At 37.2% G+C, this 25436-nt stretch overlaps 1 protein-coding gene across 3 annotated transcripts in view; it reads left to right on the top strand.

Moving 5' to 3' along the window:
* The first annotated feature begins 7415 nt into the window (after nucleotides 1-7415).
* Nucleotides 7416-25436, top strand: part of ctnnal1 (catenin (cadherin-associated protein), alpha-like 1) — a 71947-nt gene continuing 53926 nt past the window's right edge. For all 3 annotated transcript variants that reach the window (XM_016239514.1, XM_016239515.1, XM_016239512.1), the window contains exon 1: nucleotides 7416-7772. In XM_016239514.1, coding sequence (XP_016095000.1) covers nucleotides 7677-7772 — 96 coding nt within the window. In that variant the 5' untranslated portion in view covers nucleotides 7416-7676. The remainder of the gene's footprint in view (nucleotides 7773-25436) is intronic.

Raw genomic sequence — 25436 nt, 5'->3', positions numbered from 1 at the left:
CATAGTGCTGCTTTAAGGCTGTGAGCCATTAAATCTTTACTTTGAAAGTATCAGAGACAAGTTTCCACATAAACCTTCATATCCCTTATTTTCCAATTGGCATTGCTGTCACATAACCGGAAGCACACAGACAAGACTTTGGACTGGCTCTATTTTTACTAGATAAATGGATTCTGAAATATTTTCCACAAACAGCCATTTGCCTCTGAGATCTGCTAATCTATCAAAATGCCAGGATCCTGTTTGCAAAAACATAGGAGTGCACATACAATAAAAATTAAACCGATAATTAATAAAATATTAGTTAGGATGCTTCAACATTGGTCTACACTAAACTTTTTTTCAGGAGAAAAGACTGAAATTCAAATTAGTTGCATAACCTGTAATGACACATTTAGCTACTAGATTGAAGGCATCAGAAAAAGAAAATAAATTATGCTCGTTTTCAGGAACATGGATTATTAAGGAAGGTAATTACAGCAAGATATTAACACAGCAACATCCATGTCTACACTTGTTGCTAAGCCACAGTTATGGATATCCAAAACTAAGTCCACTTTGTTGTCGTTAATCATTATAGGCACAGAAGGTTATTGAGGAAAAAATTATCAAGGTTAATACATACAGTATACACCAGGGCTGTCCAAACTCGGTCCTGGAGGGCCGGTGTCCTGCAGAGTTTAGCTCCAACTTGCCTCAACACACCTGACTGGAAGTTTCTATGCCTAGTAAGAGCTTGATTAGCTGGTTCAGGTGTGTTTAATTAGGGTTGGAGATCAACTCTGCAGGACACCGGCCCTCCAGGACCGAGTTTGGACAGCCCTGGTATACACAATCATCAACTATTTAAATGTGCACTCATTTAATGTAATATAACATATAACGACATCTAGTGGCGTTGGTACAATATCACACAAAAATCAATGTTTTCTTTCTTTGGTTTTCAGGTTTTACCTGAAATTAGACTTGAATTGTAATTACTATCATGTGACCATATTCCTTGTTGATATAATTTTAATGAATAAATGTCATAACTTAGCTGGTCAGGCTGGAACAACCAGCTAAAACCAGCTTAACCAGCCTAGCCAGGCTGGGAGACCAACTAAAACCAGCTACTTTCAGCTTAAACCAGCTAAGACCAGTCAACCAGTTTAGGGTGGTTTTAACTGGGTTTTTGTTTTCTTCAGCCTGGATGTCACTGTATAGTCAAACACCTCAGCTATGCCAATACAGGATCTCAGAGAACAAAGCAGCTCTTAAAACGACAGCGAATGCTTTAAATGGCTCTGATCAACTCAAACTCAACTCAAACTTGCTACTCTAACTGTGACTCAGAACTGGGAAACAGTGACAATTTAGCAAATACAGCACATTAAAAGAAAAATAGTGTGACATCACATTACTAAAATGTGGGTGCATTGTTTATTGAAATTAATGTATTATTTATTATAAATGTATACAATTATTTACTTAGTCACCAAATGCACAGTTACTCCATATTCTGTACATGTTTCTAATTTTACTCTTATAAAACGAACCAACGTCGAATGGAACAGAAGTTAAGCATTTTAGCTTTTTAGACGGAAGCAACAGTAGTTAAAAATGTCTTATTTATAGATTTGTTTATTACAGAGACGCAGCACACAGGAGTCATGTGGATTACTTATGGATTATTGTAATGTTTTTATCAGCTGTTTGGACTCTCATTCTGACGACACCCATTCATTGCAGAGGGTCCACTGGTGAGTAGGTAATGCAATATTAAAAATCTTGTTCCGATGAAGAATTGGATGGCCTGAGGGTAAGTACATGTTCACCTAATGATCACTTTTGGGTTAAGTATTCCTTTAAGTACAACGATGTCAGGTGCAGAGACTTTTACAGTCATAGCACTGCATCACCAGTAGATGGAGCTAGATATACAATTAACTAAGCAGTGACCAGTGATTCTCAATTCAGTCTGCACAAGTATAATAAATGCAGAAATGCCACTGCAAATAAATAAATAAAACCCTTTAGAGAAGGGCTATTAGATAGTCAATAACATCAAGTGCACTGAAGGAATAACAACATGAGAAAGTTACATAGCCTGGCAGGGGATTTGATGTGATGCATGTGTTTTCATAACCTGGTGTAACATTCTGTCATATTACCAAAGACCCTGAAGTATAGAAATGTCTTCATAAACAATAAAACAAATACCGTACTACAAAGCACACAAAAGCTTTATCTTACAAAGCCTGTTGTGATTTGAAACCTTCATCTTATGCTAGCATCTGTCTGTCTTGAAATTCTCTTTGGTGCAGGCGTGCTTTAAACACTTGAAAGGGAAAGATTATCACTGAGCCCTCTGGTTATGAAGATCCTACAGTTGAGCAATAAACCTGTCACATCCTATTTTACAAAGGAACATTACTTTACATTTTACAAGGAGCTAAATATAAATGACCCTGTTTATGCAGAACCGTATAAACTGCCTTATGTGTAAATAATTAGTTTGGTTGCACTTCAAAGATTCATTTATTGACCAGATGTAAAGCACCATCACCACACGTCTCACTTCTTGTCTGAACTCAGCTCGGCTGTCAGACACGGGCCAATCCAAAAAGGGCTGCCAGGCATTGATTGCAAAGGCTCTGTGACAGTTTTGTCAGAAATGGTTTCCTGCTGACTGTTTGACAAGATCATGAACAATAATCTATGGTTGCTTCTGAACCTTTGAGACAGATGATTAATGACAACAGGCCAGGCAATGACTGAGCTGAGTCCTGAATTATTAGTGCTCTGACTCTTTATTATCAAACACTATAAGTGAAAACCACTCTCCGCTTTGTGTAACAAACATTTCTTAGATTCGGAAAAGCGAAATTGCCAGAGATTTTGTTTCATTCAATAAGGATTATGAAGAACAATCCTATGATCCCTGTGAGAAAATGAGATTTATAAATGATTAAAACTGAAGAGGTAAATTGGCAAGTTGCTTCTGAACCTTTGAGACAGATGATTAATGACAACAGGCCAGGCAATGACTGAGCTGAGTCCTGAATTATTAGTGCTCTGACTCTTTATTATCAAACACTATAAGTGAAAACCACTCTCCGCTTTGTGTAACAAACATTTCTTAGATTCGGAAAAGCGAAATTGCCAGAGATTTTGTTTCATTCAATAAGGATTATGAAGAACAATCCTATGATCCCTGTGAGAAAATGAGATTTATAAATGAAGAGGTAAATTGGCAACAGATAAAGGACCTTCAAAGATCTTCTAAGGCAAAAAGGATAGATGCCTAATATCTAAGAGTATAAATAAATAAATATTTCCTTTAAAAGAATTCAATTAATTGTATAATATGTATTTATTAATATAATATGAACAATATTATAAAAGACTTAAATTCAACCTCTGGGGGTCAAAAGGTTTCTTCAGTTCATCATAATTCTTCCGGACATGATTGAAATACAAGCTTGTACAACCTAGTGTGAAGCATTTTACAATGGAATGTTCAATGGAATAAAATACAAATGTCCTTTGTGTTCCACGATATTCTGGACTTAAAATTATCATCCTGCATCATAAACCTATCACAAGCATAGGAATCAGTTACCTGTCCGTCACTTTCTTATATATTTTCCTCCTTTGTAACAAACAAAAAAACTAACAAATTTTCCTGTACACTACTAGAGACAGTAGTGTAATTATCTTTATGGCCCAGGTAAATTGGCAACAGATAAAGGACCTTCAAAGATCTTCTAAGGCAAAAAGGATAGATGCCTAATATCTAAGAGTATAAATAAATAAATATTTCCTTTAAAAGAATTCAATTAATTGTATAATATGTATTTATTAATATAATATGAACAATATTATAAAAGACTTAAATTCAAAACAACATAAATTCAACCTCTGGGGGTCAAAAGGTTTCTTCAGTTCATCATAATTCTTCCGGACATGATTGAAATACAAGCTTGTACAACCTAGTGTGAAGTATTTTACAATGGAATGTTCAATGGAATAAAATACAAATGTCCTTTGTGTTCCACGATATTCTGGACTTAAAATTATCATCCTGCATCATAAACCTATCACAAGCATAGGAATCAGTTACCTGTCCGTCACTTTCTTATATATTTTCCTCCTTTGTAACAAACAAAAAAACTAACAAATTTTCCTGTACACTACTAGAGACAGTAGTGTAATTATCTTTATGGCCCACATAGATGGGTGAGCAAGTATGTGAGGTCAAACTCCATACACACACACACACACACACACACACACAAATTGTTTTTACTATGATGATATGTACAACCTAGTGTGAAGTATTTTACAATGGAATGTTCAATGGAATAAAATACAAATGTCCTTTGTGTTCCACGATATTCTGGACTTAAAATTATCATCCTGCATCATAAACCTATCACAAGCATAGGAATCAGTTACCTGTCCGTCACTTTCTTATATATTTTCCTCCTTTGTAACAAACAAAAAAACAAAATTTTTTCCTGTACACTACTAGAGACAGTAGTGTAATTATCTTTATGGCCCACATAGATGGGTGAGCAAGTATGTGAGGTCAAACTCCATACACACACACACACACACACACACACACACAAATTGTTTTTACTATGATGATATGACCTTTCCACTGACTTCTGTTGTTTTTGTTTCCTGGGCTAATGATATTTTCTATTCTAGAGGTAGCTAAATAAAGATTTCCATTGATTATTTGGTATATTTATTAAGCCATTAATTTGTACAATGTAGGTGATTTCAGATGCTATCCCTGTGGGAACATTAGTACAATGTAGTGAAAACCTGACTGGTCAAATCTTGGTGAAATTTGTGGCCAAAAAAGTCTATCGTCAATAGTGTAGCAATATAGTGTATGAAGCACATCCTACAAGTCACTTTCAAACCAAGCAGCTTACTTTTGGTCAACTTGGCAAATTAACCTGTTTGACAAACTTGAACCCGTTGCCAAATCTGCATTTTGAACCTTTTCGCCCTCACATGAAATTCTCGATCATGTGGATTCCTATTGAAATGACTGGATTTTGCCCATGAAAATTCTATGAACGATGGTAAATGTAACCTCACCTTTACTTATCTATCTAGAACATTCCATAGACTTCTGTTGTTTTTATATAAAGCTATAAGCTAACCATCACTCCCAACAGAAAATGTTTTGAATTAAAAGAAAAAGCATTGTTTATTTTATCAATGAATCATTGATTAATCATTTTTAAACCACCATAGGGGGGTTTTGTCATATTTAGCTAACGTCTGTGGACACATTTGTTAGTTAAGTTGCTAACAAATTAGCAAAATAAACTCAGTGCTAATGTGGGCTTAGGTCTGTAAATGTGGATTTTCATTGTTGATTATGTCTCATTAGAAATGTGTAACAAAACAAAAGCTTACTAGTAGCAAGCTTCTTTCTGTTGCCTGAGGGTTAAAATAAACTTCAGAGGCATAAAGTAGAATGGGAACTGAAAATGTTTGGCTACCAATGTCCTTCAAAAATCTTCTTTTATGTTCTGCAGAAGAAATAAAGTCATACGCTGTAAGTAGCACTCAAGGAAACATTTGACATTGTTGTCAGCTTTCTGGCCTGGAGTGTGCAAAGTGGTAGACCTCTGTACTTTTACTGGATAACAACTAACCACATTTGAGGCCCACAGTCCCTGTGTGGTTCAATAGAATTTTTGGCCACTGCTCCAGCTGCTCTGGTTTGAGGAAATGTTCTCATGTCACCTGATACTCATGACTCAGAGGAAACACACATCCCTGGAAGCTTGAATTACTGCCGTACACTTAAAAACAAAGCTGGTTACATCTTCAAGAACATTAAACAAAGAGCTCAGTTCACACATTTCAGGAACATTCATGGTTAGAGGCATATATTATTTAAAAATGGAGCTCAAAAGAAGGTATCTTGAAAACAGTCTAAACATACTTCAAAATATCTTCTTTTGTGTTCCACAGGAGGAAAGAATGTCATAATGACAGGATTCTCAAGTTTGGGTGAACTATTCCCTCAAATAACCTTTCAAATACCTGAAGTACTTTGCTGGAAATCTCCTGAGGAGTAGGTCAGTGCTAATTCAATTGATGAAATCTCAGGGGGAATCACTTACTAACCATCTGAACACCACTAATGATATACTATCACAACTTTTGTGAACAGATGTCCAGCTTCAACAAGATGCCCATCCCAAGCACAACCTTTGAGAAGGTTATGCTTGAAGCTGGCAGAAGAGGTTTATAGCCAATTGCAAACAGTTGAACAACACTGAATCGCCTCATTTCATTCAAAATAGACTGAGAAAATCACAGGATTAGACATTCGGGGCACGGTCTGCATCTGTGATGAGATTAGTAACTTCAATTAGCATTTAATAAATGGACTATTGTTACTTCAGCAGCACCACAGAAATGCACCGCAGCAGTTGTTAAGCTGTGTGGAAATACATTATGCACCTTAGTTATGGGATTAATAATTCAAATCACAACATTTGCAGCATGCACATCATGTTACAAAAAAATTTGGCAAGGCAGCGAAACCCTTCAACCCAGCCCTCAGTTTAAACTGCTGTCATGATTTCAGTTTAATGTGCTGTATTGGGCCGACAAATAGCTGTACATTTAGATTACCAAATTGTTTGTTTGTTTTTGTCTCTTTTAAATTGTGCCGAAAGTTTTTAAATGTTGCCAGGTTGGGTAAAAGTCATTGGATTTTATTGGACAAAAATTTGGAAATGCCCATGTCATAACTTTTTTGGGTGTATTTTTAACAGATTCCAGGTATAGTATTTGGAAAGATTTATTTATTTATTCATTCATTCATTCATTTTAACTGAGAAACTTTTTACACATTTTTTTTGTTCACATTTATTTTTTATATTATATTATAATAATATAATATAATATAAATAAAATGTAGTAAATAATAATAATAGAAAAATACTACAATAAAATAGTACAAGGAGTTGTCAAAAGATTACGATCATAATTTGTTTTGGTTAATACATTTACTTTTTAGGAAGTAAAACAAAACAATACACTTAAGTTTTGGAATAATTTTAATATGAATATAATTTGGTCTACTTTTGAGTACACTACGTGAACAGATGTGCCCTAAGAGCTGCAAGATAATGCCTAATAACATGAATACATGAAAAAGAAAGAAAAATGTGAAGGTAAAAGTGAAAAGAGCAACAACAGTTATGAACAGAAAGTCAAAATGAAAAGCTTAGTGAGACAGAGACACTCTGTCCCTCATATTGTGCTGCTTGCGCGCAGTCTGCTTCTGATCACGCTCTCTCTCTCTCTCTCTCTCTCTCTCTCTCTCTCTCTCTCTCTCTCTCTCTCTCTCTCTCGCGCTCTCTCTCTCTCTCTCTCTCTCGCTCTCGGACACCGACTCGCCGGTGGCTGCAGCAGTCAGTCAGTCAGTCAGTCAGTCCTGTGGTTGTAGTTTGGTATACTGTATATTGCGTGTACATGAACAGTCCTTCACTCAGAAGCGAGCGCGCGTGGATTATAGTGGAGAAGACACGGAGGGATAGCTCGCATCGCGTGCGTTTAAACTAAACCAAACACGCGCTCGCTGCACCGAGAGACTCCCAGCAAACTCAGTGTTGTGGTGAGCGCTCGTGGGGGTCGGATCGGCGGGAATGGCTTCGTCTCCGTGCGGCGGTGGGAACTTGGATTGCGGGCTGGAGATCCAAACTCGCTCGGTGGAGCAAACACTCATCCCGCTCGTGTCTCAGGTGAGTCCGGATCAAAGAAACTCCTCGGCGGGGTCATTAATCCTTTAAAACCCATGGCCATTAATGGACAACTTTGCCGTATCATGTGTAAAGGTGAACTAGAACACTGTTTGAATCCTCCACTACAACACTTCACCATGGTAACCAGAGTTGCTACAGTGTAGGAAATTAATATGGGAACTGTTTTGAAGTTTACGCAGTGTAAGAAGATTCTGTATACATTTCTTTTATTTAGGTGGCACAAATCGAGTTGCTTCAGTTTAATTAGTCATCTTTTTTAATAATTATGGTATTTTGCAGGAAACTGTTGTTGCCATGGTAATTTAATGTCAGGGAAGTTTGTTTGCATTCTACAGGATCATATGCTGAATGAATAAGAACTGAAACCTTTTCAGGTTATTTGAGAGAATGTGCAAAGTTCTCCATTAGTACACTGTCAAAAACGGTAAGGATTTTACTAAATTTGACAGTAATTTATTATGATAAAAATACATCATGATTATGGTGATTATAACACAATGTCGTGGCAATACACACACACACACACACACACACATATGTATATGTATAGATGTGTATATATATATATATATATATATATATATATATATATATATTCGTATACATTTTAGCAAATTGCTGGCTAATTTGTAAGAATTTACACAGTTTCATTTGTACATTTTCCTCACAATCTGCTTACACCATACTGATTGTTAGGTTTAGGGGTGGACCTTCATGCTTTTTTTTCCCTTCTAAAAATTGTGAATGAACCACATCATACTATTTAATATTATACTGTCACCTCATAAAACAATAATTTTCTCATTAGTTCAGGCTGATTATTATTTCCTTTGGCTGGAATTTTGTACCTTATTTACTTTGAATTGATTTTCTACCTGCAGGTGAAATTAAGCAATTTCATACTCAAGCAAGAGTTGTGTGGTGATGAGTATTGCATGGCTGTGAGTTGGTCGCAGGCATGTAACTCAACAATTCTGTGTTTCCTGAAACCATAGTTCCAACAAACATTCGCAAACAGCATTGCAAAGTTGTGTGATTGGAACTACCGTCTTCGACCTGTGGTTAGAAGTTTCTTGCTAGTATGACATGACGTAAGAGAAAACTCGAGATTGAAACGCGTAAATAAAGCAAAAGAAAAGAGAACAAAAATAGTAGTAGTCCTTAGATGCCATGTTTGTAATAATCTAACATGAAGTTGATCTGATTAATGAGCTGAAGTTATTACTACACCACCTGCGTGACGTCATTAACGGCAGTTACATACTGTGGTTTGAACAACGGATGTCCGACAACGTAAAAACAGTTATACATTATTCTACGGTAGTTAATCAGTGAGTTACATCATATGGGCAACGACAACACACTCTTATGGCACAACTACTTAACATTTTGGCGAATGGGTGGCTAATTTGTATAAATTAATAATCTAATTCATGCATTTTCATACAATCTGCTTATTCCCCATTGCTGGTTAGGTTCAGGGGTAGACCGTCATGCTTATGTTTTTTCCAAAGAAACATACTTTTCCATATCAATCATATTGCCACCTCGTAAAATAGTTATGTTTTCTAATTAGATTGTGTTGGAAACGCACTTTGGAGCTATACTACAGAGAACAAAAACAGGCTCTTTTTTTGAAAATGCTGGATTGATAGAAGCAGCAGTGAACCATTCCAGTGCTCTTAAACACTATAGTTGCTGCTATAGTCTAATCGTAACTTGCAGTCTATAGTTATTCACAGCTCACAGCTGCTGATATCCATTCCTCACTAAATAGCAGGATTCACCTAGATGATGGTGACATGACTTCACATACCATGCGTGCTGTTCTGAAGCATCTGTGAGAAATCTGTTTCCATTAGATTTTCACATGCATAACTGTTATCCGTTTAAAACCCTTCCAATGCATTTGGTTAGACAAGCCTTTTCAAATTTCTTTTTATGTCGCCCGTTCTACCCCACAACCTTAGGGGAGATGAGTGGTTTGGAGAATGGATGTGCCATTCTAATTGAATTGCTAGGTAGTTAAGTGTTGTGATGGGAGATGATTGCTGAAATGTCTTTTGAGAGTCTTTTTGAAAGTTTGCTAGTTAGTGGTGCTCACTAGGACGGCTGATGGTAATGAGGGTAAAAGGTCAGTGTTAGAAGACATGCTAATCGCCCATTCAGTGGACTTCTTTCAGTGCTTTACAGATTCTGGACAATAGATTGTTAAAGTGGCCTTGGTCAGAGCCCTTTCCCCAACAACAGTTTTGTCAAGAACCTAATGCTTTTTCTGTAAATAATAATGATCAGATACAAATGTATAAGATGTTGTCTTGCCAGCAGCTGCCAAATTCCCTGTATGCACAAGTCTGGTATAGTTGCACAGTTGGAGTTCACTTTGAAATTGTTTCCAAAAATGAGGTGGTTCAATCAATCAAAAACTGCAGAATAGCCAACATTAATTTTGTTTCATGATGTTTGAACGTGAAAGTGCCATTAATATCTGAGGCTATAAGACTGTGAAGGCCAGGAGGTTGAGTGCAGAGGTCAGATCCTGTGTGTCCTCTCTACGGGTCTGAGTATGACAATGGGGTGGAAATGAAAGCTTCATGTTGGCAAGAAAGGGTTTTCAAAGCTTAGCCTGTTTTATAGTGACTCATTTTCACAATTGTGATATTGGGCATCCTCACACACGGGCACACATACAGAGGCCTGATCTCCCCCGGTTATCCTCTCTGTTATCAGTCTTACTTTCACAACTGTGTAATTACTGCTGTTATCCTCTCAGGCCAATATCAGTCTGTCTGCGTTTTTGCCTGTTGGCCCATTCAGGCTGCGTCATATTTGAGATCTTGACAATTGCTGAGAAGCTTCCTCTCTTCCTCTCTGCCATAATAATTGTCAATGATGGTCAATGTCATTTTTTGGTCTGGATATATTGATTTATTTAGAAATACATTAAATTACTATTCAGGCACAAATACATCTTCAACGATGGGCATAATTTTAGTTTCTGAGTTAAAAGTTATTTTAATAAAATAAATGTTTTGACTGGTATTAAATCAACAATGTCAGAGTGATGATATCATAATGAAGAAAAATAATCATTACAAGAATACAGTAAAGTAGTTTGCCCATATTTTATTTTTAATTCCTTTTTATTAATTTATCATTAAAACATTATTCCTTTAAAAATGTCCTGCAAAATAAAGTAATGTGGGGTGAACAAAATCCAGAAAAATTTAGAATAATTGTGATGTGACTCTCCAAAAATGTAATGATATTTATTAAATAATAATGTAATAAATGTTTTTACCTTAAACATGTTTTAAGAATGTTTTTACTTTTCTGTTTAGGCTCACACTTTTTGAACTCACTGACTTTATAACTGCAATTGAGCCAAATAAAAACACATAGAATAATCTTAATAGTTTCATAATATTTTCAGTTTCACTGTATGTGCAGTGGTCTTGGATTTTGAGCCAAAGCCAGGACAGGATTTATGAAATTATAAAGTCTTTGATCTGATCAGAATTCTTTTAAACTCCTGTGACAAGAAGGCTTGTTATTACATATTTGTGCTAGCTAGTGTTCTTATTCTGCAGGACTAAGGGCTGTTTTCCAGAATAGATTTAAGCAATAATTGGCTGAAAATATTTTCTCTGCTTTAGTTCATTAGATTGAGCCCTCGTGCTTTTGTAAGCTCTGTGCCATGCACTTTTGTGAACCCCTGAAAGGTGGTGGAAGTGAGAGATTTTTTTTTGCATATTCAGTTAAGTACACAATTGAGCCAAAGTTACATTCCATATGCAAAGCCAACGCTATCCCTTATGTCATAGAAAAGCATTTTTGTCAGGGCTACAAGGCTGTACTGTAAGTATATAACAAAGTATTGAGATTAAATTTTGTTATTGACCCAATACTTATTTTCCACCATAATTTGCAAATAAATTCTTTAAAAATCCTACAATGTGATTTTCTGGATTTTTTTTTCTCATTTTGTCTCTCATAGTTGAGGTATACCTATGATGAAAATTACAGGCCTCTCTCATCTTTTTAAGTGGGAGAACTTGCACAATTGGTGGCTGACTAAATACTTTTTTTCCCCCACTGTATATTCCCTGCATGGAAAACATCAAAACTGAGACACTGAGTTATGTGTAATCACAAGAGAACTTCTGTTGGAGGAAATAGCATCACAATGAGCACTGTTAGGATGATAGATCAACTAAGCGTAGAAAGGTTAAACCTGGTGCCTCCTGTAGAGAAGGTGACAAGAAAGATGGATGAATGTGTGCTCAGTGTAAACTGCTTAGGATTACATGGCCAAATACCCTTCAGTGCCAGAACAAAGCAAGCTTCAGGTTCAGTATGCGTAAACTTATGTATGTGTGAAGGCATGTTCTCTGTGTTTACTTGGCTGTATGTAGTCCTTTGTGTTCCATGTGTTTGTTTAACCAATGGAGGTGTAAAAAAAGGAAGCCAGAACTGATAAGAGCCGTATTGTGAACATCAACCCCCATCCAGAATCTTCTGTAGCTGTAATTGTTCTAACATACCGTTCATACCATGGCAAATATAAGTGAATGTGGATTTTTAAAAATTTACAAGGTACAGTGGCCCCAAAAAAATATTCAGAAAAGATGCACTGTAAAAATGTATGACTGTCACTGCACTTGAAAATATCAAACCAAGTGGTATTTGAAAGTGTGAAAGTGAAGTGACGTGTGGCCAAGGGTCTCACATCAGTCGTAGTATTGAGCGTGGAAGAGAGCGCTGGTTATTCACTCCCCCCATCGACAATTCCTGCCGGACCTGAGACTCGAACCCGCAACCTTCGGGTTACAAGTCCGACTCTCTAACCATTAGACGACTGTCCCCTAATGCAAAACATTTTACAAAACATTTTGTTAAAGGATTTAAATCAGTAATTGTCTACCAGGGGGCCTCAGCAAACTTATAAGGGGCCATAGGATGACTAAAATTATTTAAATGATGTTGTATTAAAAGCTATCAAACCTAATTAATTCATTCATTCATTCTAATTATAAAACGCATAAAATCGAGATCTAAAAAATAAGATCTACAAAATCTAAAAATATTTATTATAAATTATTTTATTAAAGAGCATATAGTTCTTAAAACTTGAGGAAGCCCAAAATAATTGTGGTTAATTAAATATATTGTCACTCCAAGTTTCTGTTAAAAAGTTTTGTCATTTGAGGAGCCTTTGAATATTGTGTTGGACAACAGGGGAACCTTCAAGTCAAAAAGGATGAGAACCAGAACAACTGTTTTAAATGATACAACTGTGTAAGTATTTGGACCATGTTCATAGATAAAGGTGTAGTTAATCCAGGTTTTGTTCATATTATGAAAGACATTGGACCCCAGGGCTCCAGACTGTGACCAAATGACCATTTTTTCTGCCGGTGCGACTAATTTTTGTTTTGTGTGCGACCACCACGTTTTCCAACTCGTAAGCGCTGCCATTTCTGTTGCATTTGAGAAACATCAAACGGCAAACTAAACCAAAGCGAAACTAAACCATGCTACGTTTCAGCTGCGCAGCGCGGACCGTTTATCAGCTTGGACCACGACGCAAACAAACTTGCCCGAGCTCAGAACAGCTTTACTCGGGAGCCAAAGTTGATTTCGCGACACTCTTACTGCACAGATGCAACAGTGCTTCGAGATCCAGTGAGAAGCTTTTTAACTTGCCGCACAATGATTACGTTTGCTGCGAGATCTAGTGAGAAGCATTCACATTCTGCACTGAATTCTCTGTTATAAACAGCACTGACATGCATCAGGAAACCAGAAGCAGTAATGCTAACTGTAACCATGGTGTTGTGTTAGAAATAGTCGAATGCATTATATCATTCATTTCAGGGTTTGTACAACCTTTTGAGAGAGAAATTCAAGCACTTTTCAGTGGCTTTCATGCATTTCACACAACTATTTCCAGCACTTTAAAGCCCTAAAATGATCCTGTTTGAATGTTATTTTTAATGGGATGACCAAAATATATTTTGTGGTAAACAAACACTTATGTAAAATTTAAATAAATACACCAAATCACAATTATAACCAGTAGACAGCAGCAGAGGAGCACTTATTGGCTTATTAGTCATTCATTTATACTTTTTCTCTATATTTTGAAATTATAAAATCACTCTTATAAAATATCAAATGATCAAGAAATCAGATTTTGTCAGAATTTTACACTTTTTTTGTGTATGAAGTAAGAAAAGTCACAAAGTGCCTTGAAAAGCAAACTTTTCTTAAACTTGCTACTAAATCACACAATCACTTAAGTTGGTCAGTTCAATATACTAGAAGAATAATAGCCTATATACATTTTCTATATAAAAATTAGATTTTGCACCGGTTACTGTTGATAATAAAAGTACATTTTGTATGCATCTTAACTCAAGCTTAGTGCTTTACTGTCAAATCTGTATAAACAATAAACAAAAGAAAAACAAGAAATGAACATGAACTATTATTAGTAACTGCACTTGCAAAACAATAGTAATTTTATGATTAAATTATCTATATTTTAATACTCCCACACACCACCCCCAGCGCTACCAAATCTGCTCCTGGCGCCACCATCTGTAGAACTTAGTGGCGCTGGTGCCACTGCCCTCAAATGTTAGTCTGGAGCCCTGCCCCCATTGACTTTTCCTTGTATAGACAAAAACCCCACTGTGCCTAAAGTGTCCCAATACTCTTTGGGACTGCCCAAAAATTCTGATCTCTTAAAAATTAAGATAATTTACTTGTTTTAGTTAAGAGCACATCAGATCTTATGTTGGAAAGTTTTCCAGTTGATCGCTCTGTGTTGACTCTATTACTCTGTTCTTTTCATGATCATTCTGAGTTTCATCTGGTTTTCACTGCATTTGGTAATTCATAGCCTGTGGGCATAACCTTTCAGAGGCGGCTCTCAGAAGTTGCCCGTCTGATCGGGGGTGCAGCATACCCCTCAGTTTGAGTTTCTGCATCAGTGACAGCTTGGCTCTGCTCCAGGCTGAATTTACGTTACATGGCTATGGGACCTGTCATTGAATAGGAAGAGATTTTAATCACAGCATAAGTTTGATGGCATTCTTCTTCCCTAAGCTCACGCTAGGTTCAGGGAAAATTCTGGGAAAGAGGTGGACTCCCTCGGCCCCCCGCTGTCTCTCTGTCACCACTGATCTTAGGGCTCACGGGTAATACTCTCAGACAAAGAAACTGTCAGTTCGAAGAACAGGTCAGCTACGTTTAGTGTTTCATGTTGTTTTTCTATTCTATCTGGGTTGCTGAATTGCCATGCTAACAATGTATCGCTCTTCAGTCTAAATAACACCAAACAACACATGGAGATAATGAATCTCTCTGTGAGGTTGGGCATTCATTTGTATTTTCCACCATGTTCAGTGGCACAGGGACAGTGCTGGCTCAAGTTGCTGTGCTTATGGAATGTGAGGGGCTCGTGACAAAATACCCACTTACCTTAACAGTAATTACAAAAGGCTCATTATTCTTCTGTACTGTACAGTGGCTTGTATTCTCTTGAGACAACAGTGAAACTAGAGCAAGTACTCAATCTCTCTAGACAACGACAAATCGACATAAGCAATGGTATTAATGCGGTACCTCTGTATAATGATTTTATAACAAAACAGTGCAGTTACTTTTCTCGCAGCTGAATGAGCAGAGCTGAGTCCCCGTAATTGGCCTCTCTCACTTTGGACAGAGATTTTAATGACCTCAAGAATTTCACATGATCAGTTTGAGATATTTCTAAGGTTTCAGCCTGGAGGAGCCCAAATGTTATGTTTTTCAGTCACCCATAACCTGACCTGTGACATCCATCACCTGAACTGGGGGACACAGTAAAGGAATGCCTAGGTCATATTCCCCCCCCCTGCACTAGCTCAGCAACTGCCATTTAGATTAATAGGAATGCTAATGGTTGGCTTTATCCAGTTATTCTAGACCTCCTTGCTCTGCTCTCAAACTGGTGATTCTCTCACCTGTTGAGCTCTTTGTTCCTCCAGGAGGCTCATGATCTCAGAGCTCGGCTTATATAAATCACCTCATACCAGCACCATGTGCTAGAGTCTTTTGTGTAAGCATTTACCTCTCCGCTATCTGCGGGGGCACTGAAGTTCCCCGGGGCAATTTTCCCCCCCCCCCCCACCCCATATATATTCCTGTTGTTTGGACTATTTTTGCATTTTGACTCTATTTGCATGACAATTATTTCAATTAATTCAAGCAATTATTTCCCCCTCAATTCTTTAGTTGTAAGTGTCATACTATAATAAAATAAATATAAGAAAAAACATTTAACATTTGTTAAGGTTTATGTACATGTCATTGTAGTATTTGTAGCACTGAATTTAATTTCTGTTACAAAATAGTTGTTTGGATGGAACAGATGTTTTTCTGTATTGCATTATTGAAAAATATGATTTTTCATTAAGTTTGCAGTAATGACAATATGGAAGGAAATGTGCTAAATTTGAATGAAAATAATATCACAACAATCAAATTCTTTGTCTCTGAGATTCACTCATTTGTCCTTTGCTTAGCCCAATAGACAGTGTCCTCCTCTGCATTAAAGGGCCAAGGTCTGTCTGGTTAGCATGGCCTCATTAGCTCCTGCTGGTAGATTTTGTACACCATTTGACTGCAAAAGCATACTTCTGGGTGACCTGCACTAGCTCAGCAACTGCCATTTAGATTAATAGGAATGCTAATGGTTGGCTTTATCCAGTTATTCTAGACCTCCTTGCTCTGCTCTCAAACTGGTGATTCTCTCACCTGTTGAGCTCTTTGTTCCTCCAGGAGGCTCATGATCTCAGAGCTCGGCTTATATAAATCACCTCATACCAGCACCATGTGCTAGAGTCTTTTGTGTAAGCATTTACCTCTCCGCTATCTGCGGGGGCACTGAAGTTCCAGACAGGCCTTGGTAAAGCCGCCATTTAAATACATAGGCCTGAAAAGCCTGAAAAGACACCAGTAAAAAGGGCTCAGTGGACCATTCTGCTAGATTTCTCTAAAATGTTAAAAGAAGCTTTCTAAACTACAAAAAGGATTTCATTATTTCAGTAGAAAGTTTTTGGAGCGTTCAGACAGAAATTAGATCAGAGCTATCATAAGTAGCTTTTTAGCACATCATTCGGTTGGCCAGGTAAATCCTGATAAAGCTATGTTAATGATGCTAGAGTTAGCCATCGCAGATTTCTTTTCATTACACTCTGACTGATCTTCCTGAATATTACTTACACTTTGTAGTATTCAAGAAGGTCTACCTGGAAAGAGCTATGCATTCATTTCTATACTTCTGTGCTCATCTGGCACATGCAGCCTGTGAAATATAGGCTATGATCTGGGTGCTGCCATCTTTGCTGCATAGTCACACAGTTCTGGATTAATTTGTTTCTTTTTGAGCTAATCACCTGAGTTGTGCCTTGAATGGGCTGTTATTTTCCCAACCAGGCTTGGGTAGCTAGCAAGGCCGTCTTCATAGAAAAGCATCAAGAAGACATGGTCAAGGTGGTGACTCCACTCTTCTATAATATAATGGTCAATGAACTGTCAATGGAAAAATATGTTTTTTTGCCACATTATGGTGTAGTTATTGCATCTACCAGCAGCTGAATGTGCAGTGGGACTTGGCAGTTTAATCATATATATCGTGATGATGATGGTAAAAAAGTGTCATCATTAGAGATTTTGCTGTATCATCTACCCTTAATGTGCAGTCATGTTAGCAAAATTTATGTGAAATTTTGTGGGCAAAAAAGTCTAATGTCACTAGTGTAGAAATGTATGAAGCACACGCTCACACAAAAATCACTTTCAAACCAAAGAGCTTTCTGTTGGTCAATGTGATGAATCCACGTGACCACATTGATCCCGTTGCAAAATCTGTGTGGGGAAATTTAAATCAAATTTCCAATTGTGTGGATTCCTACTGAAATGAAAAATTCACCAAACAACTGTAAAAGTGACAGCACTTTAAACTGCCAAAGCTAACCATTAAAGTCTAAAAATATTATTACATATTTTTTTCTTTGGGATAAAGTGCACCAATGAAATGTTCAAAATAAGACCAGGAATGTATGTTAAGAAAAGTACTTTGGGGCAGTTTTGTTTTTATGTTGTCAAGACGTTGGTGCTTGGCTTTTCCCATCTCTCATGCTTCACTGAGGGAAGTGCAAAGGTGTTTTCCTCTGAGCAGACTGACTCCATGACGATCTGGCTACAGTCACAGGACACACATATTTACTGAGATCTGGTTGGTCCAGGAGGCTACTTTTATATCTTTATGGACTCTCAGGGTGGCAGAAACTACAACTGGTGACAAGTGGCCACGTTAAAGTGACAGCAGACACCTGAATGTGTGTAAGTTTAGTGAAAAAAAAGCAATATTTTGAACAAAAAGCTGATAAAACCGTGTTTATAAAAGACTACATCTAGATCAGATTCAAAACAATGATCTTAATGTATGTTTGCTAACTTGAATTCAAAGCCAATATGACATGAAAATGTAAACTTATTTGCTTTTTTTATGCACATTTCTGGTCTCCATTCTGGGATGGAACATCTACTTTCCACAATTCAATTAAATTCCAGATAGATAAAATCAAGGCCTGCCCTAGCATGTTCACTTTAAGAAGACTTCTTTGCCTTCGTCTATCGCATGGTTTCAGAACTGTAACGTGCAATGAATACTCTTTTCTTTACGCCATCAAATTTTAGTACAACCTGTTTCATTCAGCACTGACATCATATCAATATTACATTTCCAGTTCAGGCCTATCTTAATTAATTTCCTAAATGAATAGCTGATTAAAAACATTGGATTGAAATGAAAATCTGATTGATTGTTGGGAGCCTTTCCTAAGATACTGCCTTTCTGTCATCAAGCAACAGAACTGCCTTAGAGCTTTAGACAGACACCTTGTTCACCAGGGATGAACTTTCTGAAATAGACTTATGCTGTGTTTTTCCAAAGATGTGATTGTTAAAAAAATGAGGTGATAATTGCAATTTGGTGTTGTCTTCATTTAGACACTCTGGGTGATAACGAATTAGACAGAACTAGGTCGTATTGATTTCCACTCTTAGCAGGCAATCCTCAAAGTAGACTAACCCTAGTGTAATGTAGTTGAAGTTGGTTGATCATGGTTTTGCCATGTTCCAGGACCAACATCTTCTTATGCGAAATTGCGAATCTTTATGCAAACTTTTTATGAACATTCCTATTAACCAGATCAGATTTTAGGGTTTGGTTTAGGGCTAGGTTTGAAGCTTGAACAACATTCATATCTACCTCATTTAGGACTGTTTGTCTGACAAGAACGCTGGTCCAGGACTAACAAAAGATGTTGATCCAGGAACACGTTCAACTTGGCAAATCAAGGTCACCCTGTTTATTCTCATTTATATGAATTTACAGTATACCTTCATGCTTGAAATGATTCCAGCTTATTTTGAAGGTATGTTTTGCTGAGATGTAGATATATTCCTTTAAAGCTTTCCTCTATGTATTGACATACCTTTGAGACCACACACGCTGTAAAGAGATCAGCTTTCCTTTTTTCTATTATGGCTCTGGAGTCATTTTTAAAATTCAGGCCACATTAAAAGCAGGCATACATCTTAGGTAACAGTATGCCAGGGAGAAGGTGGAATCTATAGCCAAGACACACCCTCTCACATAATAAAACAAACCCACAACCCCTCATGAATTTAAAGACACGGCGTATTTCATTCCACAGATCTACTCAGACACATATGGATGTGGTATATTGAGAGTTTGGATGATGGCGGTATTGGAACAATGTGCACATCAGCTTTTGAATGAGCGCTTTTACAGAGTGTTTATAGCAGCAATAAAGCAAAGACAAAGAGAATAAAGGGCTCATTGTTTGTGGAAAATTTGTAAGACCACAATAATTGCATTTTGTTTGGTTAAAGGTAGTTTTTTTTTATGTGGCTTGTTGTTTTATCATACATTAGCAATAAAACCTTATCCTTTCCTTTGAAGTGGTGCCATGGTATCAATATCAAATAGTACAGATAGATGATTATATTCATATACCATGGTATTTATGTGGTACTCCTAGACTGACGAAGAATACCATGTAAGTCCATGGTACCATGATGAAAACATGTTATTACAAAACTTGTTTTTAATAAACATGCTTATAACTTTATATAACAATTCAACTTTATATATGCTAATTATCATATTCATTACGTCATCGTCGTACTTGCGTTCACTCTCTGTACTGTTACATACAGTACTGCATTTTTATACAACTAAATGCCCAATAAAGCAGTTCTCATGTACATATTTTCTGTTTCTGAAATAGTACTTCAGTGTAACCTAAAGTCACTTCAACTGAATTCCTAAAATCTTTTAATTTTAACTGCAATACGCTGTTATACAGCAGTGAATTATATTACTTTATTATGCAGCACAAACGTCCGTCTGTGTAACAAAATAGCCTATGTGCATATTTACAGACGAACTCCATTCATGTTCATATGCCCAGACAGTCAACAGTGATAGGTTTTTGGAAACTCTGTTTTGTACTCATTCATTCAAAAGTCTGTTGCAGTTCAGTCAGTTGAATGTGCTGCTAACTCTGCCGGTCGACAAAAACCTCGCGCTCACGGGGTGAAACCAGTGATATTATTCTACTGAATGAAAGCTAAAAGGTTTATCCAAATTGTCGCTAGTTGCTATGCATTTTGTCTTACAAAAAAGTCTGTAAAAACTGCAACACTGGTTCGTGCACCCTTGTGTGTGTGTGCAACGGAGGTCTGAGTGATGCGTGTGCACTTGAAATACGAAGTGGAGGTGGGTCCGGACTTTGAGAAGTGCTGCTCTATAAAAACCATTAAAGGTGACCTTTTATGCCCCTTTTTACAAGATGTAAAATAAGTCTCTGATGTCCCCAGAGTGTGTATGTGAAGTTTTAGCTCAAAATACCCTACAGATAATTTTTTATAGCTTGTTGAAATTGCCATTTTTAGGGTATGAGCCAAAATGCGCTATTTTTTGTGTTTGTCCCTTTAAATGAAAACAAACTGGTGCTCCCGCCTCCCCTTTCAGAACAGGGTGGAGTTTCTAGAGCTTGCGCCCCGGCATCATTCCAGCAATAACAAAACACTCTCTCACGGACTGAAAATGTCAGAAACTGCTAGTAGCGGTGTTCAGCCATATATGTTCGACCCGGTGTCGTGCCGAATTCTGCACCCTGCCAGATTATTTATGAATTACACAGACGGGGAGCAAGGCACTATAAAAATAACAACATAGCTGGTCTCATGGTGCCATCGCGTGCTAACACAAACTTTATAAGTCCCGAATATGATTATGAGCTAGACAAATTCAAGCGGTCGATTTCACGTTGCTTTCATATGCAATTTTTAACTACCACATTCCTATTCACGATCATTCTGGTAGCACGAGAAGGCAGAATCAGTGAAAACAGACAAACTATGGTAGCTTTAGCAACATTAGCCTTACAGAGTGCCAAGAAGCTCTTTCAGAAAGGCAATTTGGAAAACAAACGCGTGATACTTACTACTTCTAGATGGCGTAACGTTAGCTGGTTCACGAACAGTTGGCACTGCTCCATCCTTCAGGAGCAACTTTTGTGCAAAACCTGCTTTATACTGACCCTCATTCATAAAGCAGTCCGGTGTAAAATGATTTGCGCAGACATAAACTAATTTCTGTAGAGTTGAGGGAGCATTTTCTTCGAAAACAAAATTAATCCACCTCGTCTCAGATTTCGGGAGTAAATGGAGAGAGCTATGTGGATTAATACATCCAGCAACAGAACACCTAAAACGCTTGGGAGACATTTTCGTCAGTGCAGCAATGGAGGACTGTGTACAACTCGCTGTGAACTCGCTCGGGGCGGTTCTACGTTAAAACGGCAGTGTCTGTCAACATTCGTGGGCAGGGCCTGTGGCTAATGTGACGTCACATTAGCAACAATGCTACAAATAGGCCATTGGGAGACACTGCTTATTATTTATGGGGATAAAAAAAAAGGAGTGGGTGGATTTTTATCATTATAGGGTGGTTGTGTACACACACTGCCAACACACATTTATGTCTAAACATCTTGCAAAAGTGAATTTTGCATAATAGATCCCCTTTAATATTAATTCATTATTTATTTTTATTTATAAATATTAACCAACTTAATTAAAAGTCCTTTAATCCTTAATTTCTTAAGTAAACATTGCTTTTCAAGCAATGAATTGTTTAAAAAAAATCTTTAAATGAAAAAAAAAGTAATTAATCAAGTAAACCATCAGAAAGAAAGAAATTGAGAAAATTGAGAGAGCAATAAGTGTGCTTTCGGTTTTTCTTGTTTTTTTTCTTTCATTTAACTGACACAATACACAGTGGCCATGTCTGTTAGGCTACATTCACACTGTCAGTTTTTGGGATTGACAACCGCATTTACTGACAGGTGTGAGTCTCGAAATGTCCCGTTCACACAGCAACTTATAGTAGCTTCTCGGATTCTGTCTGTATGAACGTGCAACGGGAGTCAAGCCCATATTCCTTACCAGTTACCATAGCAACAGTGACCAAAGTGATATCATATATGGCGACGTCCATAAAAATGAAAGTCTTATCTTTCCAATCGAAGTCCAATCGAGCCGCAAATTCTTCCTGTCCTGTCTTGTCAAACCTTCATTAACCGACAGCAGATTTTATATTTTGGGTGGAGAGTGGAGCATTTGGAGCGGCTCCGGTGGAGAAAAAAAGTAAAAAAAAAAAGTGACGTGACACGACACATACTCTGAATTTGTGCTCTGCATTTAACCCATCCAAGTGCACACACACAGTAGTGAGCACACACACCCAGACCAGTGGGCAGCCATGTTGCTGCGGCGCCCGGGGAGCAGTTGGGGGTTCGGTGCCTTGATCAAGGGTCTCACATCAGTTGTGATATTGAGGGTGGAAGAGAGCGCTGATTATTCACTCCCCCCACGCAACCTTCGGGTTACAAGTCCGACTCTCTAACCATTAGGCCACGACTGACTGGATCTAAAACTTTCAGATGACACACAGCTCATTTCTCCGTCACTGTAAATTACTGAAACCTCACATGAAAACATGCAACACATGGTAGACACGCGTTTGTGCAGTAGAGAGGCTCTCTCTCGCACTGTATGACGTGACAGACAACTAGTTCAGTCCTGTTCTGTTCACACAGTGCATGTTTTTCCGAGAATGCGGTTGTGAGTCCTGAAAATGTATGGGTGTGAGTTCGGTTACAGTATGTGGTTGTCACGCCAGTAAATAAAGGACTCAAATACAATGGGCATTTTGATATTGGCATGGGACTAAAGTACTTTTGATCTAATCTTGTTGTTTTTAATGACTTTGCTAATTAAAATTGCCTTGTTTTTGACCAGGTATACTGAGTCTGTTTCACAAGTTTCTGCTTGCGTGACACTAAAACATGCCCATTAAACATCTCCGTATCCCATTTACACTGCTAAAATGCTGTTGATTAATTTTGTACTCTTTATCTGTAATTTTTGGTGCTCCCATCTGACTTGTGGGCACAAGCTAAGCTCTTTTTAATAATTAATTGCTGGCATTAAAGTTGAATGTGATGCTTGCTATATGAGTATCCACTTATCAGTAACTGAGCAGCTGGGCAGCCCCGTGCATTTCACACAAATATGTTTTGATGCAGTCAGCAGTTACACATCTGAAAAATAAGAACAGAATCCTTGAAAGAACCCCTCAGGACTTTGTTCAACTTTTGCAAATTTGTCTAACTAAACTAAAGTTTTGTTGAACTTGGTATAACGTTGTCTACATTCTTGGTACAGTTTGTCTCCGTTACCTTATGGGTTGCTTAAGGATCTCCCCTTCCACTGAATAAGAGGGTGAACAAGAGTTTCTTTCTCTCCTCACGGCTCATCAGTCCGGGCAGATGATGGGGCATGACAGCCAAAGAGTATGGGCGAAGCAGGAGTCCTTAAAGTCCCCTCCGCCCACTAATACTCTTTAAACAGAAATAGCCTGTGCTCTTCCTACACTCTGCAGTGAATCACCAGCGAAAACACACCAGTGTGACATTGTGTTATCGCTCTTAAGGAGAGACCAGCCATTGTTCCGAACATGCACTACTGCTCTAAAGTTTAGGTTCAGTAAGTTTTTTTTTTTTTTTTGTGAAAGGAATGAATACTTTTATTAAGCAAGATTTCTATTTCTATATGCTGCTCTTTTGAACCTTCTACTCATCAAAGATTCAAAGCAGCACAAATGTTTTCAACATTGATAATAATAAGAAATGTTTCTTGAGCATCAAATCCGCATATTAGAATGATTTCTGAAGGATTGTGACTGGAGTAACGATGCTGAAAATTCAGCTTTGCCATCACAGGAATTAATTACATTTTAAAATATATGAAAATAGAAAACGGTTATTTAATTTGTTACAACATTTCACAATATTACTGTTTTTACAGTATTTTTGATCAAATAAATGCAGCCTTTGTGAACATTAAAGAGATTTCTTTCAAAGAAATCATCATGCTCACCCCAAACTTTGAAACGGTAGTGTAGTTGAGTCTTATTATCTCTGTGCTGTTGGGCACCTCTCTGGGCTTCATTGTGAAATTCTCAAGCTAATGGTTAATTTGTCGTTTAGCTGAGACTTTTATCCAAATCAATTTATGGTACCCTGATTGCAGGAACATTCTGTGAGGTTAAGTGTCTTACCCCGTGACGCATTGTAATTTTAAGTTGTCTTCTCAGCCTGGAGGCTTGACAAGATGGAATATGGCTGGCTACAAATTAAACAGATAAGACATCTTCATTCTTTTGGGAAACTTTGTCTAGGAAGTAGCGATTGTTATCTTGTGTCTGTTTAAGCATTTGTGACATGGTTAGTGAAGACTGAAACAGAGGTATAAAGTATTAAATAGGGAAAAATGAAGTTACTACTAAATTAAGTCATTACTAATAATAAATCTCTAAAAGAATGTCTATTTTTTCATACTGAACATTATTTACTGGTAGCGTTTACAATGGTTGATTTTAGTTTTTAGTTTTTAGTTTTATATTTTTAATTTATTTAGACACAATAGTATAGAATTTTAATCTCAAGCAGAACCAGTCAGATGTTATCCAAATCAATTTATGGTACCCTGATTGCAGGAACATTCTGTGAGGTTAAGTGTCTTACCCCGTGACGCATTGTAATTTTAAGTTGTCTTCTCAGCCTGGAGGCTTGACAAGATGGAATATGGCTGGCTACAAATTAAACAGATAAGACATCTTCATTCTTTTGGGAAACTTTGTCTAGGAAGTAGCGATTGTTATCTTGTGTCTGTTTAAGCATTTGTGACATGGTTAGTGAAGACTGAAACAGAGGTATAAAGTATTAAATAGGGAAAAATGAAGTTACTACTAAATTAAGTCATTACTAATAATAAATCTCTAAAAGAATGTCTATTTTTTCATACTGAACATTATTTACTGGTAGCGTTTACAATGGTTGATTTTAGTTTTTAGTTTTATATTTTTAATTTATTTAGACACAATAGTATAGAATTTTAATCTCAAGCAGAACCAGTCAGATGTCGTATCCT

This window comes from Sinocyclocheilus grahami, unplaced genomic scaffold (genome assembly GCF_001515645.1).
Source record: "Sinocyclocheilus grahami isolate Dianchi unplaced genomic scaffold, SAMN03320097.WGS_v1.1 scaffold566.1, whole genome shotgun sequence".
NCBI lineage: Eukaryota > Metazoa > Chordata > Actinopteri > Cypriniformes > Cyprinidae > Sinocyclocheilus > Sinocyclocheilus grahami.
Note: the sequence above shows the minus strand (reverse complement) of the source record. Positions and strands in the feature narration are given on the sequence as shown.